At 38.8% G+C, this 13,435-nt stretch overlaps 1 protein-coding gene across 1 annotated transcript in view; it reads left to right on the top strand.

Annotated features, from left to right (window-relative positions):
• The window catches only part of ATP10D (ATPase phospholipid transporting 10D (putative)), a gene marked incomplete at both ends in the record, with an annotated part of 52,463 nt that overhangs the window by 9,010 nt on the left and 30,018 nt on the right, over positions 1–13,435 (top strand). Inside the window, 8 exons of the mRNA XM_084233014.1 lie at positions 1,584–1,706; positions 3,002–3,206; positions 5,009–5,094; positions 5,716–5,822; positions 6,079–6,210; positions 6,622–6,749; positions 6,867–7,119; positions 13,101–13,339. Of these exons, the coding sequence (XP_084089140.1) occupies positions 1,584–1,706; positions 3,002–3,206; positions 5,009–5,094; positions 5,716–5,822; positions 6,079–6,210; positions 6,622–6,749; positions 6,867–7,119; positions 13,101–13,339 (1,273 nt within the window). The remainder of the gene's footprint in view (positions 1–1,583; positions 1,707–3,001; positions 3,207–5,008; positions 5,095–5,715; positions 5,823–6,078; positions 6,211–6,621; positions 6,750–6,866; positions 7,120–13,100; positions 13,340–13,435) is intronic.

Below are 13,435 nucleotides of genomic sequence, written 5' to 3'. Positions count from 1 at the left end.
GTCACCCAGTCCATGACCAAAAGGCAAGTATAGTTTCTTCATGTGTCTCTTGGATCCATGTGCCTCCTCCAGGTCTCCTTCTGGCTCTCCATCCTGCTTCCTTCCTCCCTCAGTCTCCTCTGCAGCTTCTCTTTCTCGCTCAGCTCCACCCTCCCTTGGATGGTGTAGGAAACCTGGAACCTCCCCCTTTCCTGGGGACCACCCTGTTACAAATCCTCTGGCTTACACCCCAGTTCTTGTATGCATAAATAAATAAATCTTAAAATAAAAAATAAAATAGCAGCCAACAGGGGTGGTGGGCTTTGGGTGGTTTGGTGGTGGATGCATTACAGTGGCAGTACCTGATGGGGGTATGCGTATATTAACTTAATAAAAAATAAATCTACTCATTAATTAAAAATAAATAAATAAAATAGCAGCCATTTGTGAAGTGTTAGGGTTTGTTTCAAGGATTACAGAAATGTGCCAAAAATGAAACTATTGATCATTCAACAAATTTTACTGTCTTCTGTGTTGTAGGCACTGAGAGATTTAGAGGTTTAAACTAAAAATAGTCTGATACCTGCTCTTGAGAATTTATATTGTTTTCTGTTCTTGAATAACAACTTGTTGATGTTAGGAGTTTCAAAGTACTTGCTAATATTAAGATTTTAGGGCTATCTCTTAAATCTATAGAATTTCATGATCGTTAAAATGAGATGAAATATCAGTGTTATCTAAGATAATTAACCTTATCTGTCACATTCTCCAAAGCAGTAGTTCTTGAAATTTACTTTCTAATACACGATGAAACCATGTTTTATGTGGTGATCATTAATGAGTGACTACAGCTGGGAGTTAGTCTATTTTGAGAGGTGGACTCTGGAGCTGTTTGCCTTGTGTCAAATTCCAGGGCTGTTTAGAATCTATGTTACCTTGAGAAGGTTACTTAAACTGTCAAAGCCACTTTGTTTTTTCCATCTGTAAAAGGGGGATCATAGTGCCTTTCTCGGTACCAACCACAGAACTATGATACAAAAATTAAATGAATTGATGAATAAAAATATTTGATAAATTTTAGCTACAACTGTGTCCAATGAATATTCTTTGCTTATTATAAAATTACTGTCAGTATTTTGCTAAAAGTACTGAACAATGAAAAAGAAACATTCATTCATAATTCCACTTTTTCTTTTTAAATGTGTTTTTAAAATTTTTTAAAAGATTTATTTATTTATGCATACAAGAGCTGGGGTACAGGCCAGAGATGCAGGGGGTGAGAGGATTCACCAGAGACAGAGTGGGGAACAGAACAGGCAGATTGACCGAAGTACACTGCTGCGGGGAGCAGCGGGCGAGTCAGGAGAGGTCTGCTGCACCATGTGGGCCTCCCTGGCCAGGGATCGAACTCGTGCTTCAGTGGCTGTGGACAGCTTCACAGGTTTCGTGTTAACCCCTTGCGCCACCAGGGAGGCCCTTAAATGCATTTTAAATGAAGTCCACATTCTCCACAGTTCACTTGTACTCCTCTCCTTCCTCCAAACTCTCACCACAGTGGAATCACTGTTCATAATCAAGTGTGTATTCTCCCCAACTTTCTCCAGTGGAAAGCTGTTTGATACTGAAGTCTTACAGAAGCAGGATGAATCTAGAACTTTGCATGAAGAAAGGGATTGTGAGAGCAATAGCCTGATCAGTGAGAATATTAGAAAAGCACAAATAACCAAGTAGATGCAAGAAAATTAAGTTGTACATATGGACTCTAGGAGGAAAGACAGACTTACTAGTTTTTTTTTTTAATTTTTTTTTTTTAATAGAGGCATGTTTATTTATTTATTTATTTGTTTGTTTGTTTGTTTATACATGCACTGGGTACAGTCAGAAGCGCGGGAGGGTGAGAGAATTCACCAGAGCCAGAGCGGGGAGCAGAACAGGCAGAAGGACCGAAGTACACTGCTGAGGGGAGCAGCGGGCGGCAGGAGAGGTCTGCGCGCCATGTGGGACCCTCCTCTGGTGGCCGGGGAGCAGCCGGGGATCGAACCGGCGCCGCAGAGGCCGCGGGCAACTTCGCAACCCAGCGCTCAACCTCTGCGCCACCAGGGAGGCCCCAGACTTACTAGTTTTAATTCTAAGTCAAGGAAATATAGACTATGGTGAGTCTACCAGAATTATGAATTTTCAAAACTATTCAATAAAGGTAGTAGCAAACAGTATCACTTAAGTTGTTGTTTTCACACACCACACTCTTCCATTCCCTGTGTCTTCCATGTAATATTATGAGCACATGGACTGTGAGTAATGGATGGAGAGTTCTCTGAGAGCGAGTGATGTGTCTTGTACACTTCGGATCTGGCACCTGGCCACAGGACATTCACAGGAATTTCTCCAGATATTAATAGACCCATCAAATGTTAAATTTTTTTTTTTAAGAGTAAGGCAATCTTTTTTTAAAGATCTATCTATTTATTTATTTATTTATTTATTTATTTATTTATACAAGCACTGGCAACAGTCAGAAGCACGGGAGGGTGAGAATTCACCAGAGCCAGAGCGGGGAGCAGAACAGACAGACTGATGAAATACACTGCTGAGGGGAGCAGCAGGTGCAGCAGGAGAGGTCTGCGCACCATGTGGGACCCTCCCCGGTGGCCAGGGATCGAACCGGCGCTGCAGAAGCTGCGGGCAGCTTCGCAGCCCAGCGCTCAATCGCTGCGCCACTGGGGAGGCCCTCAAATGTTAATTTTTATTTTGTTCCAGAATTTCACTCAAACAGCAATTGGTTCAAAATCTTACAGGAAATAAGAGCTGAGAAATCTGTTTTGGCAGCTTAGTAACTAAACTTTAAGGTACAGCAAGTTGTGGAATTTAGAGTTTACCAATTCTCCAGCTTCTTTTTACCATTTAATAAACTGGAATTTACTATCATACTTTAAGCATATTTCAACTTACGTTAAAACTTTACCCAAAAAAAGGTTCAGTTTTTGGCTTGATACTCTTTGAAATTTTTTTTTTTCAATTTTAGGAGAGAGAAAAAGTATGTGGACCGATGCTGGAAAGATGTGACGGTTGGAGACTTTATTCGCCTTTCCTGTAACGAGAGCATTCCTGCAGATATGGTCTTACTCTTTTCCACTGATCCAGATGGAATCTGTCACATTGAGACTTCTGGTCTTGATGGAGAGAGTAATTTAAAACAGCGGCAGGTGGTTCGAGGCTTTGCAGAGCAGGTAAGTAATGTGTCCTTAGTTGGCAACTCATTAACATTTTTTTTTTCAGAAGATGACTGATCTCATTTTCATAGGTATAGATAGATTTACCATTATAAAATAGAATCCCATTAAATAACTAGACATAAGACCTGAAACCACAAAATATATAGAAGGAAATATAGGCGAAACACTACATGACATGCACCTCAAAGACATCTTTACAGACACATCACCCAAAGCAGTGATAGTGAAGGCAAAGATAAACAGCTGGGACTACATCAAATTAAAGAGCTTCTGCACAGCAAAAGAGACAATAACAAAAACAAAGAGAAACCCTACTGACTGGGAGAAAATTTTTGTACACATCACTAATGATAAGGACTGATTACAAAAATCTACAAAGAGCTGATGAGACTCAAAAAAAAAAAAAACACAAAGAAAATAATCCAGTCAAAAAATGGGCAGAAGAACTAAAAAGAAACTTCTCCAAAGAGGAAATGCAAATGGCCAACAGGCATATGAAAAATGTTCAACATCACTTGTAATCAGGGAAATGCAAATCAAAACTACAATGAGATACCATCTCACACCAGTGAGAATGGCACATATTAAAAAAACTAGCAACAACAAATGTTGGTGAGGGTGTGGAGAAAAAGGAACTGTCTTGCACTGCTGGTGGGAGTGCAAACTGGTCCAATCACTATAGAGAGCTGTGTGGCGATTTCTTGACTTACTGAAGATAGAGCTTCCATATGATCCAGCAATTCCACTCCTAGGTATTTACCCAAAGGACACAAACATTAATTCAAAAGGGCGCCTGCACCCCTATGTTTATAGCAGCACTATTTACAATAGCTAAGCTATGGAAACAACCGAAATGCCCCAAAATAGATGACTGGATCAAGAAGATGTGGTACATATACACAATGGACTGTTACTCAGCAATCAAAAAAGATAAACTCATGCAATTTGCAGCAACATGGCTAGAGTTGGAAGGAATCATGCTCAGCGAAATAACCCAGAAAGAAAAAGAAAAATACCAGATGGTCTCACTCATAGCAGGAGTGAGACCAATTCTAACCAATTTAGAATTCTAAACCAATTTAGAAAACATAATCCAGGAAAAAGACTAATTGCAATAAAGAAAAAATCAAAATCAACAAGCAACTATAAACCAGAGACACACTACAGTGGGGGGCAGGGGGAGGAGAAGAGGGATTAGGGTAAGAAAAAGGGGGTGGGAATTGTATGGGGAATATAACCAAAATGAAAATGCATACATTATGCAAAAAAGAAAAATGATGTAAGAATTATAAAATAAAATTCATAAAAAAAGAGATTGATATTTAGCTCATTTTCAATTTTTTAAAATAAAATTTGCTGGAATCAAATGTATACATGTTCAAGGTTTTTATATATAAACTTACATATACATACACATATACACATGCATATACATACATATCTCAATTACCTGTGTAATTGAAATCCACCAACAGAAGAATTTTCAGCTTTTCATTGTGGTAAAAGAGTGTGCACTGTAAGAATAGCAACTCTTCTGCGGAGAGGACCGATGGATCCCAACATGGGATTCTCATCACCTTAACATACTTACTGATGCTCTGGGATCATTCTGATCTCACTTATTTATTCATAATTATTCCTGCACTTCCATTCATTTGAGCAACTTGTGACATAAAGTTTGTGGCAAGAATACCTTAGTTTTATCTTTAGAATGGGTGAAAGGATAACCACTTAAATTTTAAGGGTTTAACCTTGAATTCAACTTGCTTTGTGATTTTAAAAATATTTATTTTTAGGACTCTGAGGTTGACCCCGAGAAATTTTCCAGTAAGATAGAATGTGAAAGTCCAAATAACGACCTCAACAGATTTCGAGGTTTCCTGTAAGTAGTAGATGATTTATCTTTGTGGGTGAAAGTGGAATTATGTATTGCAATTATATTTAACCCAGTAAAAATTTTGCATTGTTTTATTACTAAAGTTATGTCACTCAAGTTATTTGAGTCTTTGTAGAACTAGAAGCTGACAATAAATAGAAAATATTGGTAGTTAGAAACTCACTGTACCTTTTCCTAGGCCAAAGCAGGTAATGCTGAAATAACAATAGGTGGGCTAAAGAGTTGAAACCTTTCCTATGAACAGCCTTATTTATTTCATCCTTATCTTTGCTATTTAAAAATGAATCTGGGGCCTCCCCGATGGCGCAGCGGTTGAGCGCTGGGTTGCGAAGCTGCCCGCAGCCTCTGCAGTGCCAGTTCGATCCCTGGCTGCTCCCCGGCCACGGGAGGAGGGTCTCTCATGGCGTGCAGACCTCTCCTGCTGCCCGCTGCTCCCCTCAGCAGTGTATTTTGTCAGTCTGCCTGTTCTGTTCCCTGCTTTGTCTCTGGTGAATTCTCTCACGCTCCCTCGCTTCTGACTGTACCCAGCGCTTGTATAAATAAATAAATAAATCTTTAAAAAAAATAAAATAAAATAAAAATGAATCTACATGCTCTTTCTTGTAGAGAACATTCCAACAAAGAACGCGTGGGTCTCTGTAAAGAAAATTTATTACTTAGAGGATGCACCATTAGAAACACAGAGGCTGTCGTGGGCATTGTGGTTTATGCAGGTTGGTTACCCTTCTCACTTTCCCCCATTGTCTCCTCTGTGCTTTTCTACAAGTTAGTATTTTTCTTGTACTCAAAATGCAGTCTACAGAAGTAGAAAGGGAATTTTCAATAGACTTCATCATTGGTCTCTGCTTTTCTGAATGGATCACAAAGACAAACCAATTTGACAAAATATGTTATTTACCTACATTTAACTCAATTGTTTGCTATCTGGTTCTAATTTGCATATGCTCTGATGTTGTGTTTTCTATATAGGCCATGAAACGAAAGCCATGCTGAATAACAGCGGTCCCAGGTATAAGCGCAGTAAATTGGAAAGAAGAGCAAACACAGATGTCCTCTGGTGTGTCCTGCTTTTGGTTATCATGTGTTTAACGGGTGCATTGGGTAGGTAAACTTTGATTATTTGCTGACTTCTTTTCCTCAAGATTACCTTTTAAAAAGTACTTTAGAAACTATATTTGTGAATGTTTAACTTCTGTAAAATCAAATTTCTGGTTTTGTTTGCTGAGAATTTTTCCCCACACATCCTTCTGTCTCTCATTCTTTGACCTGAAAAATATTAAGGAGGTTGACTGGACCTGGTTACATATTGTCCCGGCACTGACGGGACCCGGGAGATATTAAAAGAGACAGGAGATTGTGATAGCTTTTGATTTTGAATTTGTTTCCAAAAATAGTTGGTGTTCAACCAAAATAAGTAATATTATTCCTCTTCTTTAGGAAGAAAGTTCTATATTTGAGGTAATACATACATAGCATTCTTTTGATGTGTGGTTTTTTTTTTTTTTTTGAAAGGTCATGGAATCTGGTTGAGTAGATATGAGAACGTACACTTCTTTAATATCCCTGAGCCTGATGGACATGTCATATCACCAGGGTTGGCAGGATTCTATATGTTTTGGACTATGATCATTTTGTTACAGGTAATTTCTGTCAAGTTTATCATAGAATTTTAAGATTCTTGCTACTTACATAGCTTTGTTTAGTTCCTCATCCTTTATCCCCTTTAATGTTTTTAAAAATTATTCGATTCTTTTTAGGTCTTGATTCCCATTTCTCTCTATGTTTCCATTGAAATTGTGAAGCTTGGACAAATATATTTTATTCAAAGTGATGTGGATTTTTACAATGAGAAATTGGATTCTACTGTTCAGTGCCGGGCCCTGAACATTGCTGAGGATCTTGGACAGATTCAGTACCTCTTTTCTGATAAGACAGGAACCCTTACGGAGAATAAGATGGTTTTTCGAAGATGTAGCGTGGCAGGCTTTGATTACTGCCATGAAGAAAATGGTGAGTGCTGAGTTTCTAGGAAAACCAATCTTAACATTGGTCCTTTTTGCACTCACTTTAAAGGTTTGATAATTCTGGCATAGAAATGCTGTATTTAAGGATTGGGTACTTCATTCATCCAAATGGCCATCTAGCTTCATTGTTGTCTCTTCAAAAGTTAGTAGGTCAAAATCAAGCTGGCTACTTCCATGGTTTCTTTAAAAAGAAAGTAAATTGGGAGAAAGTAAAATGGTAGAATTTTTCATTTATACAAGTAACATGTTCCTATGAAGATTATTCTGAGAAGTGTCTGAAACAAATTAAAAACCCAACTTTACAGATTAATCACCTTCAATAATTTGATGATTACATAACCATCGATTTCTTTATGTATATTCCACTATATGTGAACATAGGCATTCACACATTTTTCTTTTTATGAGTTAGAACACATAATATTGTTTTGTGGTTTGCTTATTTTATTCAACAATGTCTTGTGTACTTTAATTCAGGTCATTTCATAAGTTAATATTAAGTGCATTGTATGTAGTCAAGCTTAGCTTGCTATGCTTAATGGTGGTGGGTGGTATTGCCTTTGCTATTATTTATAGTACTTGCAATTAACATCACTTATTCATTAACAAATGTTTTGTGAGCTCCTAATATGTGATCTGTATCTCTAATCCTATGTAGTTTAGAATTTAGGGTGAGAAGATAAACAAATAAGACTAAAAATTATGATAGGTAAAAAAATCCATCATGCAGTATGCATTTTTTGTCTTTATATTTGTGTGATTGTTTTTACAATATATTTCTAGAAGTGGACTTGATGGATCTATTCACATATAAAATTTCATAGATACTACAAAATTTGCCTCTAAAATATGCTAATTTATATTCTCACAACCCAGAAAAATAATGCTGCTTTTCCTACTCACCTGTATTAGCTTGAAGTTAATTCTTTTCAATCTGTGTGATTTTTGTAGACACATCACTTCATTTTCTTAATTTATCTCTGATTAGCAATAAGATGGTTAACTTTTTACATGGTTATTAGCCAATTGAATTCCCTTGATCAAGTGATCATGTGTCTTTCCTGTTATACAAATGGATTTTTCTTATTCTTAGTAATCTGTAGAAGGGTTTTACCTGTGAGAGCAGAGATAATGTTCAGTTTGTATACCCCTGACTGTGGCCAGTGTCCTTGTTCTCAATTTGCGTTGAACCAGTTGGCAAATAATTTGAATATAACCTGATATTTTTTGTGGCACCTATTTTCCTGATTCATCAGTTATCACTGTGTTAGTTTCCTGTTACTGCGTAACAAATTGCCACAAATTTTAGGGCTTAAAAAACACAAATATGCTAAAAACAAAACAAAACAAAAAAACCCCACAAATATGCTGTCTCATGGCTTCCAAGGATCAGGAGTCTGGATATGGGATAGTTTTATCCACTCTCAGGGTCTCTTGCCAGGCTGAAATCTAGGTCTCAGCTGTGATTGGGTCTTATCTGAGGCTCAGGGCCCTCCTTTTAGCTCATTGTTTTTGGCAAAATACAGAGTCTTGAGATTAAGAGGTTGAGGTCCCTGCTTTTGTGCTGGATGTCAGCCCAGAGCCATTCTGAGCTCCTAGAGGTGAACTCACCATTCCCTCCCACACAACCTATTCACAGTGTGACAATTTGCTTCTCTTAAGACCAGCAATAGAATCGCTAGCTTTCACTCTTCCTGACTTCTGGGAAGTTCTGACCTCTCTTTTTAAATGGCTTAGATAAAATCAAATTCAGAGTTAGTTCTTTGTATTAGCTGCTACTGTTGTTGTAATTACTGTTGTGAAAATAAGCTACAGACTTGTGTTTGGAGGAGCTCTTGATTAACATGGGAGACAGCTGTGGAAACATAAAAATACCTTAAGTGTTAAAAGATTAAACTTGGCATCCTTGTTCCATATTGTTTTGATTTTCAGTCAGCTTTGGAGGTGGATTTTGCAGTGCTCAAGATTTGGGGCCTGGCAGGATATTAGACAGGAAATTCTTGGAATGCTGGAAATATATGGGGTATTAGTTTAGAACAAAAGGTTTGTTTTGCAAGGATACGTGGATGATCCAGTTAGAAGAAGCTCAGCTGAGTGTGTTGTTTACAAGTAGGTCAAAGTTGGCATACTGGAAATATTTGGGGGTCAGTTCATAGTAAAACATTAGGTGAAAACATGAGGATGATGCAATTGGAACAAGTTCTGTGCTGGCCACATTTAAATGAAGGGTTGAAAAATGTAATAAACTTGTTAGTCTCATTGTCACTTTTTCAAATCAATGCAAGTAGTAGGTCTGAACAAGTTACTGAATATTTGAAGAGGGAAATTGGAAGAGGAGACAGATTAGAGATTAAATAAGAAAAAAATAAGGTAGCTAACCTAGTATCTATTTTGAATCAAAGATAAGTTGCATATTTGCATATTTTCTCATGTGAGTCAAAAATCAAGAATTTCTGCCTTGCTTTAAGGCACTGTAGGGGCAGGACTGGCCACAGGGCAGGTTTTCTGATCCCATGCAGACCGGGTAAAGGAGGAGTCTGAGTCCTCAGTAGTTTTGCAGTTTTATTTGGGGTTCACCAGGCATATGGCAGGTAGGGGAGGCCTGGCAGGCCTCCCAGCCCCCAGCAAGTCTTCACTCTATCTGGACTCTCTGGCGTTCGTTCTGCTGCTACTCGGCTGCTTCTCGGCTTCTGCTTCGACTTCTGCTGCTGCTGCTGCTGCTGCTGCTGCTGCTGCTGCTGCTGCTGCTGCTGCTGCTGCTGCTGCTGCTGCTGCTGCTGCTGCTGCTGCTGGCGTCCCCCCGTGACGCCGCCCTTAAAAAGCATAGTCTTAGCTCAGCTGAATCCCATCTACCTATGCCCACACCCTATTCCAGGTGCCCGCCATCAGGCATGCATTCAGGACAAGGATCCATCATCTATCCTGATGGCGGAAGGGCAGAAAAGCCTGACATTTTCTTTACCCTACAGGCACCATGGAACAAATTAGAACCTATTTAAAGAGCCATGAGATGTCTTCATTTTTATTTGGATAGATTTTGTTTATCTGTATGATAATAAACCTTTGCATCTCATACTCAGTTTTGGAAAAATTTTCATTTGAACCTAGAAGTATTTCTTAGTAGCTTTGCTTTCTGAATCACAGTATGACTTTACTAGTTTGTGTACTTCTCATAGTTTTCCACAAAATAATTAGATGTCTTCTTGATTCTACTCTTGCAGTTCTATATATTGAGCAAGTTTGTCCAAATAGCTGAGCTATCTGGCACTACACTAATTATGCAATTGCATGATGACTGATTTTCATAATGATGGGTCGGAGAAAATCCTAAAGTATAGCCTTCATGTTTATATATTTTGTATAGTACTCTATTTACTTAGGAATGGTATCATATAATCAGAATTTCTTTAGCTACTCAAGGATTTATCATCCTCAGCATTGCTGACATTTTGGGCTGGATTACTCTTTGTTGTGTGGATCTATTTTGTGCGTTATAAGATGTTTAGAAACATCTTTGTCTCTGGCACTAAATGCCAGTAGTATTCCTCCCAAGTTACAACAACCCAAAGTATGCACAGGCATTGCCAAATGTTCCCAGGGGGCACATTCACCCCTGCTGAGAACCATGGAACACCTCTATTATATGCAAGTAACTTCTACAGAGATACAATGTTGTGGATACACATACTAGCATTGGAGTCATAAACTAGGTGTTTAACCATTTTCAAAGTACCTAGTCTCTCTGGAACCTAGTCTCAGATACAGAGTAGAACAGTGAGTTCCTACCTGAAAGCATTATTTTTCAGTAAAAAGAGACTATAAAGATATTGATATAGATATTTATGTAAAGGACCTAGCCAGGTGCCTGCTGAAAAGGTGGTACTCCATAAATGTAAACCCCTACCCCCAACTTAGCCTTGAATATATGTGTAGAGGCAGGACTGACACAGGGCTGGTTTTCTGATCCAGCAGACCGGGTAAAGGGGGAATCCTGGAACCCTCAGTGGCTTTTGCGGTTTTTTTTATTTAAATTTACCAGGCACATGGCAGGCAGGGGTGCTGGGGGGGGCCAGGAGGCTGGCAGTACTCCCAGCCCCCAGCAAATCTTCACTCTATCTGGACTCTCAGGCGTTCTCTCTGCTTCTCTTCTTCTCTCGGCTTCTGCTGGCGTCCCCGTGACGCCGCCCTTATAAACTCAGTTTCTCAGTCCAGGAGTATCCACTTCAGGTACCCGCCATCAGGCATGCATTCAGGACCACAGGGTTCCCTCATCTATCCTAATGGCAGGAGGGCAGAAAAGCCTGATACTTTTTACCTTACCCTACAATATGTCTATTAATTAATTTCTTCATTATTCATTTAGTAAATATTTAAACTATACAACATGGACTCATATTTCAAACAGAAGATATTGACCATGTAAAATGACAGGGAATAACGCATGTTAACATAACATATGGCTGTGTTTAGAAACAAAATAGAATTAGGACTCCAAGCACTGACTGTGGAGTTGAAGAGAACTGTAGGAGGGGAAAAATTATTTAGTTTTGATTTCTTACTAAGTGGCTAGACTTGGCCTAAATAGAGACAACTTAGAAATACATTAAGCACACATATGTTGATTGTCTACTCTGTGTTCCAAAAAGTGGATATCTGATAGATAAATAAGACAGATAAGATCCTTGCTCCCACAGAGCTTCTATTGGAGGAAATAGTTACAAATAATTTTAAATCAAGAAAATATTATAGAATGAAAAGTGTTTTGCAGATAATTACAATGGGATGATATGGTATAGAGTGATTAGAAGGCTACTTAGAGTCGGATAGTTGGGCATAATCCTCTCTAAGGAAGACATTAGTAATAGCCTAGATTAGAATGAAGTTGTCTTGAAATTTAGGGATAGCTGGTAGAGCTCTCACACTGAAATGTTTTGACAATTTTCAAAGTAAAGATCAGAGAGGCTGGATTTTGTTGGAAGCCTGAAAGAGCAGGGGGCAAGAAAGAGAGATCAATAGAGGTCAGATTGTTTTGAGTTATGTAAGTCAGGATAAGGATTTCACATTTTATTCTAAGTTGTGAAGACTTAGATTTTATTGTGATTGTGAAGCCCCTGCAGAGTTTTGTCCAGGGAGTGATCTTCTCTGCTTTGTCTTTTAGGAAGATCTCTCTAGCTACTGTTTCAGGAATGGATTTCAGAGGGTAAGGAGATCAGTTTTGAGGCTATTGCACTGGTCCAGTTGTGAGATGATGGTGGCTTGAACTAAGGTAATGGAGATGGAGAGAAGTTGAGATATTTGGAATATATGAGAATAGAAGAGTGCAGGACAAAATAAGAAGGAACAGCTGTTGAAGTAGGAGTAGAAACTGCTACACGTGGTTTCACGAAAGAGCCCTTTCAAGGAAAGAATGGCCAACTCTGTAGAATATTGCCAAGCATTCAAACAATATTTGGACGCATATTATCCTTGGATGTGGTAACCTAGAGCTCATTGGCTAACTTGACAAGAGCAGTGTCAGTAAATACATGGGGTTGAAATCCATGAGATTAATTGAGGAGCAATCGAGATAGATGCAAGAGTGGAGAGCTATAGGGGTGACAACCTTGAGAAGACTGGAGGGAGTGGGATCCAGATCCCACTGGGATCCAGGTCCCAATTGAAGGGTTTGGTTTTTGAAGCTTTAGCAGTAGGAGGCAGAAAAAGTGTGGGTACAGCTATAGATAGACTGGTTTGATGGTGGGAAAACAAGGAAGTTCCTATCTAATTGCTTCTACTTTTCTCAATGAGGTAAGTTCACTAAGAGTTAAGAGGAAGGGAGTTGGAGACTAGGTTTGAAAGGGGAAGAGATGGTATGAAATGGCTGCTTAAGAAAATGCCTGACATATTAAACATGCAGTGGTTCTTCTCAGATAATAATCCAGATAATAATCTTCTCAGATAATGACCTGTATTTCTTATTTTTATTAGCCAAGAGGTTAGAGTCCTATCAGGAAGTTATCTCCGAAGATGAAGATCTTGCAGAGGCTCCCAGTGGTTCCCTCAGCAATGTGGCAAAACTAAAGGCCTCCAACTGCAGGACAGTTCATAATGGGCCTTTGGGAAGTAAATCCTCAAATTATCTTGCTGGGAGCTGTTTTGCTCTAGGAAGTGGAGAAGGAGCCAGTGAAGTGCCTCATTCCAGACAGGCTGCTTTCAGTAGCCCCATTGTAAGTGTGAATGCGTGACTTGAATCTTGCACTTCTATAGTGAATAATGAAAGAACATCCTTGTAATTATGATAGAGCCAAATACTGTTGTCTTTT

This window comes from Talpa europaea, assembly GCF_964194135.1.
Source record: "Talpa europaea genome assembly, chromosome: 5".
Classification (NCBI taxonomy): domain Eukaryota; kingdom Metazoa; phylum Chordata; class Mammalia; order Eulipotyphla; family Talpidae; genus Talpa; species Talpa europaea.
The sequence above is the reverse complement of the archived record's forward strand: the minus strand, read 5'-3'. Positions and strand labels throughout refer to the sequence as shown.